The sequence below is a fragment of the Hipposideros armiger genome, unplaced genomic scaffold (genome assembly GCF_001890085.2).
Source record: "Hipposideros armiger isolate ML-2016 unplaced genomic scaffold, ASM189008v1 scaffold_406, whole genome shotgun sequence".
In the NCBI taxonomy this organism is placed as follows: Eukaryota; Metazoa; Chordata; class Mammalia; order Chiroptera; family Hipposideridae; genus Hipposideros; species Hipposideros armiger.
In genome coordinates, this window is record NW_017731756.1 from 1,396,604 (window position 1) to 1,402,130 (window position 5,527).

General features: G+C 39.0%; 1 protein-coding gene across 2 annotated transcripts in view; it reads right to left on the reverse strand.

Annotated features, from left to right (window-relative positions):
- LOC109394058 (E3 SUMO-protein ligase RanBP2) overlaps positions 1-5,527 on the reverse strand; it is a 79,971-nt gene that overhangs the window by 8,647 nt on the left and 65,797 nt on the right. For both annotated transcript variants that reach the window (XM_019663827.1, XM_019663826.1), the window contains 2 exons: positions 4,078-4,282; positions 1,617-1,718 (listed from right to left, as the gene is read on the reverse strand). In XM_019663827.1, coding sequence (XP_019519372.1) covers positions 1,617-1,718; positions 4,078-4,282 — 307 coding nt within the window. The remainder of the gene's footprint in view (positions 1-1,616; positions 1,719-4,077; positions 4,283-5,527) is intronic.

Genomic DNA, 5,527 nt, shown 5'->3' on the forward strand with positions numbered 1-5,527 from the left:
ATAAAGACAGAGATCACTCTATAAAAAGACAGTAACACTATCATAGTAGGGGACTTAACACCCCGTTGTCACCAATGAACAGATCCTCCAAATAGAAAATCAACACGGAAACAGTGGCCTTAAATGATGCTTTAGACCAACTGAATTTAACTGATATTTTTAGAGTATTTCACCCAAAAGCAACAGAATATACATTATTCTCAAGTGCACATGGAACATTTTCCAAGACAGACCACATGTTAGGCCACAAAACAAGTCTCAATAAATTTAAGAAGAAAATAAATAAATAAATAAATAAATAAATAAATATATTTAGCACAATTAGCACGTCTGTTATTTTAAATCTAATCAAGGACATCGCAAAAATAAAAAACTACAAAATCATCTCCTTAAAAAATATAGCCAGTGACACTGCCCTCTACAGCTAAGATGCTGAACAACAGCTCAACCTGGAGCTGGGCTGCCATGAGTCGCCTGCAACGATGTAGGCTGCAGCCCCTGCTGCAGTGGGTTGCCATGGGCTACCGTGTGTAGCCAGCAGCCAGCGTGAGCAGCCAGCAGCCGCACTTGAGCGGCAGTTCAGAGGCCGGCAACTGATCTGTCTTGCCTGGGAAGAGCGCAATGATGGTACCAACTTGGGCCAGTGAAGCAACGTCCTCCACAACTAGACTGAAGAACAAAACGACAGCAACTGTCTGTTCCCCTTCCCCCAATTCCGCAATGCTGTTCCCATCCCCCAATTCCCCAATTAAAAAAAAAAAAATAGATGCAGGCCGGCCGAGTGGCTCAGTTGGTTAAGAGTTGGCCTAAGAGCGCTGTCTCTGAGCAACAGGGCCGCCCATTTGATGCCTACATGGGCCAGTGACGCTGCACCTGAGCTGAGCTGTCATTTAGCTGTCAACAAGTAGAAGGATGGCACAGCTGGTGTAATAATAAGATTGCCTGTTTAATGGTGGGCTATGCCCACCCGCAACTAAGAGTGAACTCAGCACCTTGAGCTGAGCTGCCGCCTGGATGGCTCAGTGGATAAAGCGTGTGCTCTTAACAACAAGGCTGCTGGTTCGACTACCGCATGGGATGGTGGCTATGCCCACCCGCAACTAAGATTGAACACAGTACCTTGAGCTTAGAGGCTACGAGCTGCTGACGGGAAGCCAGATGGCAACTGGCATCCTCCACAACGAAGATTGAAGAACAACTTGGCTGGTCCCCTTCCCCAAATCCCCAACACTGTTCCCCTTCCCCAATTCCCAATATTAAAAAAAAAAATACAGGTGCACAAATCTTGAAATAACAAATGAAACCTAAAAATATAACTAAAAGAATAATGTACCAAAATCAAAGTTATTCCAAACTGGAAAGATGGTTCTGTATTAGAGGATGGGGAGCACTATCAGCATCATTTATTCTGAATTAAGAGAAAATTGTTATGGTTATAGTAATAAATGTGAAAAATAATAGTAAAATATAGAAGCCCTTCCACACTAAACAAACTTGAGGGTAGGGATAGGGGAGAAAATGTCCGACCTAGTGACAACACTATGGAAAAGGACTAGTTCTTCCAGTTGTGCTTAATTCTATAACATGATCATTAAAATCCCTCCCCCTGATCTTACCTTTGGAACCAAAAGCAAAATCCCCAGAATTACTGGAAGCCAAGTCTGCAAATGACAGCCCTGTGCTACTTCCAAATCCAAATGAAATTGTTTTGCTTTCCACTGGCAAAGAAAAAAGAACCATTTAGTATTTCATTTAATATACATTAAATATCAAAGTTTTATTCGGGACCCAGAGACAATGGGGGCAGGACCTTTTAGACTGCCGAGGGGTTTGGGAATCAGGTGTGGAACCTTTTATCTTCTGGTTATTTCTCTGAAAAGCTACAAAATAGAGCCAATTCTGAGCTTCTTCTGTATTGTAAATTGACAGGTACTATTCTCAATGAATACTATACCAACACAGTTTCTACTTTATGGTGTCTTCAATGATCGAACACATTCATTTAAAGGCAGAAATTTAGGAAACATTTTCATAAAGACCTTTTTTTTTTTCCTATTAAAAATGGCAAGCTCATAATGTCTTATGTTTTGTCGCCGGGAGTTTTGGAGTATTGTCTTAATTCTGCCAATGTGCAACTAGCTGCGTGATCTCTTAAAATCCTATGCCTTACTTTCCTCATCTGAAAAACGTAATTTTAGGTCTGAAGTTACCTTCTTTTTTTAGCATATTAAGACTCTGAAGTGCCTATAAATGTATTTATAAATTTGTTATTCAGGACTACTTTTGAAAAAATTAGGTAACACAGACAATGAACATATATAAAGCAATATAACTAAGATTCCCCCCTCCTAGGATCAATTAGAATGAAAAAAAGAGAAAAGCGTATCCAATATTAGTTACTATAACTTAGTACTTAATTTAATGGAGCAGATAGAGAAAATGGAAGACATTCAAGTACAGCTGACCCTCAAACGACTTAGAGGGGTTAGAGGTGCCAACCCACCACCCATATAGTAAAATATCCAAGTACAATTTTTGACTCCCCAAAAACTCAACTACTAATAGTCTACTATTGACCAGAAGTTAATTAACACATATGCTGTGTAAGTATATGTGTGTAACACATATACTGTGTTCTTACAAAAAGTAAGCTAGAGAAAAGAAAATGTTATTAAGAAAATCGTAAGAGAAAATCCATTTACAGTATTTATTGGAAAAAATCCATGTAGAAGTGGACCCATGCAGTTCAAACACATAGTTCAAAGGTCAACTGCAGTATCACAAACATTTAACAACGGTATTGTAATATTTCTACAATTACTTCATATATACTTGAAATAATTTTAATGTACTTGATAATGTAATTCAAACAATACAGTATTCCCCTTTATATACAGTTTTGCTTTCCACAGTTTCAGTTAACCATAGTCAACTGTTGTCCAAAAATATTAAATGGAAAATTACAGAAATAAACAATTCATAAATTTTAAATTGAGAGCTGTTCTGAGTATTGTGATATAACCTCAAGACGTCCCACTCCGTCCCATACGGGACATGAATCATCCCTTTGTCCCACATATCCTTGCTGTACAGGGTACCTGCCCTTAGTCACTTAGTAGTAGCCATCTCGTTATCAGAGCGAGGGAAAGAAAGATTACATAACTTTTATTACAGTATATTGTTATAATTGTTCTATTTTATTATTATTGTTGTTAACCTCTGACTAATATATAAATTAAACTTTATTATAGGCCTGTATAGCCGGCCCTGTATCCACAGGTTCTGCATCATCTGTGAATTCAACCAACCTCAAGTAGAAAATATTCAACAAAAGAATTTTACATTGTTGCTGACATGTACTAAGTAGTCAGGCCTACAATGGTTACTTTGTACAAAATGTTTACAGACTTTTTTCCCTTGTCATTATTTTCTAGACAATACAGTATATCAACTATTTACATAGCATTTATATTGCATTAGGTATTATGAGTAATCTCAAAATGATTTAAAGTATACAAGAGGATATGCTTAGGTTGTATAGAAACGCTATGCCATTTTATATAAGGGGCTTGAGCATCTGCAAATGTTGGTATCCATGGTGGGTACTGGAACCATTCCCCCACAGATACTGAGGGATGACTGCTTCTCTAGGAAAAAACAGTATATACAGGGTTCAGTACTATCTGCAATTTCAGGCATCCACTGGAGGTCTTAAAATATATCCCCAGCCAATAATGGGGGACTACTGTATTCAAATAAAAATATTATCACAAAGAAAATTTCCATGTGTGCAAACTTGTCATTTATTCTCAGGTAGCTAGGTCAGAGTCACAATGGTTTGTATTCCCTAATAACTACAACTCTAACAATAAAAATACTTGTTTATTATCTTTTGGCAAGGCAGTATAATTTTCTGATTATTATTACAAATATCTTATGCCCTTTAATAGTACATTTCAAAATATGTTTTACGAAAGTTTTTAAGATATACACTTAAAAGTCTATCTTTTCAAACATACAGGTGTACCTTACGGAATGTATGCCTAGAAGGTTTTCGTAAACATATATCAAATTTACCTTGGCTTATAGAATCTGCATCATCTTCCTTTCTAGTAGACAAATCTACAGGTTTGTCCACAGTTCCAGAAGAAATAGGTGGTAAGCTAACAGATTTGGAACTAAAATCAGATTCTTCAGATTTACATAACAATGGCACGGTCTCTTCAGTACCACCTGTACACACACTGTCGGCCGTGGTAGTTATTTCATCATTCTGGAATTTCTGCAAAGAGAAAGTAACAGATAACTGCCATTAAATACTGACTGACAAAAAGGGTCATATGCCCTATTTTAAAACAAATCAAGAATTTGGAGTTCTAGACAAAATTGAGTAGCACACTTCACCTTTTTCCCATTCTACATTGCATCCTCTCTCTACCAACACCTACAACTGAATTGAACTGAAACAGATAAAGCAAGAATAAGAAGACCCTGGGCAGCGGTGGCTCAGTTGGTTGGAGTGCGAGCTCTGAGCAACAGGGTTGCCGGTTGGATTCCCACACAGGCCAGCGAGCTGCGCCCTCCGCAACTAGACTGAAGACAACTTGAGCTCAGCTACTGCTGAGCTGCCGGTGGGTGGCCAGATGGCTCAGTTGGTTGGAGTGCATGCTCTTAGCATCAGAGTTACTGGTTCGACTCCCGCATGGGATAGTGGGCTGCGCGCCCCGCAACTAGATTGAAAATGGCTACTGGACTTGGAGCTGAGCTGTGCCCTCCACAACTAAGATTGAAGGACAGCCTCTTGACTTGGAGTTGATGACGGGTCCTGGGAGGAACACACTGTTCCCCAATAGAGTTAAAAAACAAAACAAAAAACTTCCTTCTCAAAAGTCTTCCCAAATTCTTAAAAAAAAGAAGCCCCTGAAAGGTGGATGAAAGCAGGATTAAGAATCTCAAACCTTGAGGGATAATCTGGCAGTGAGAGCCTTGTGGGAGATTTTCTCCCCGCACCCACCCTGCCCCAAATCCCAGCAGGTTGCTAGAGCAGCCCAGAAAATTGAAGGTGTCCATGGCACAGATGGAAAAAGTCCCACAAAAAGCCAATTCTCTGGTCATGGAAGGGAGATATCATGAAATGATCCATGTGTTCAATGATAAAAAGACTTTTAAAACTCCAAGAGGTAAGAACAAATACTCTTAAAACTAATTAAACGACAGAGTTCTCAGCAGAAAAACCGGAAGTTATAAAAACAGAATCAAATGGGAATTTTACAACAGAAAAATAAAATAACAGAAATTAAAAAGTTTATAGCAACAGAATACATATTCCTCTCAAGTTCATATGGAACATTTACCAAGAACTACCATATTCTGGGCCATGGAACACAGCTCAACAAATTCAAAAGAACAGAAATCATACAAAGTATACTCTGTTGGGCCGGCTGAGTGGCTCAGTTGGTTAAGAGCTCGCTCAAGAGTTTGAGCTCTGAGCAACAGCGGTTCGAGTCAGCCTGAGCTGAGCAGCCGT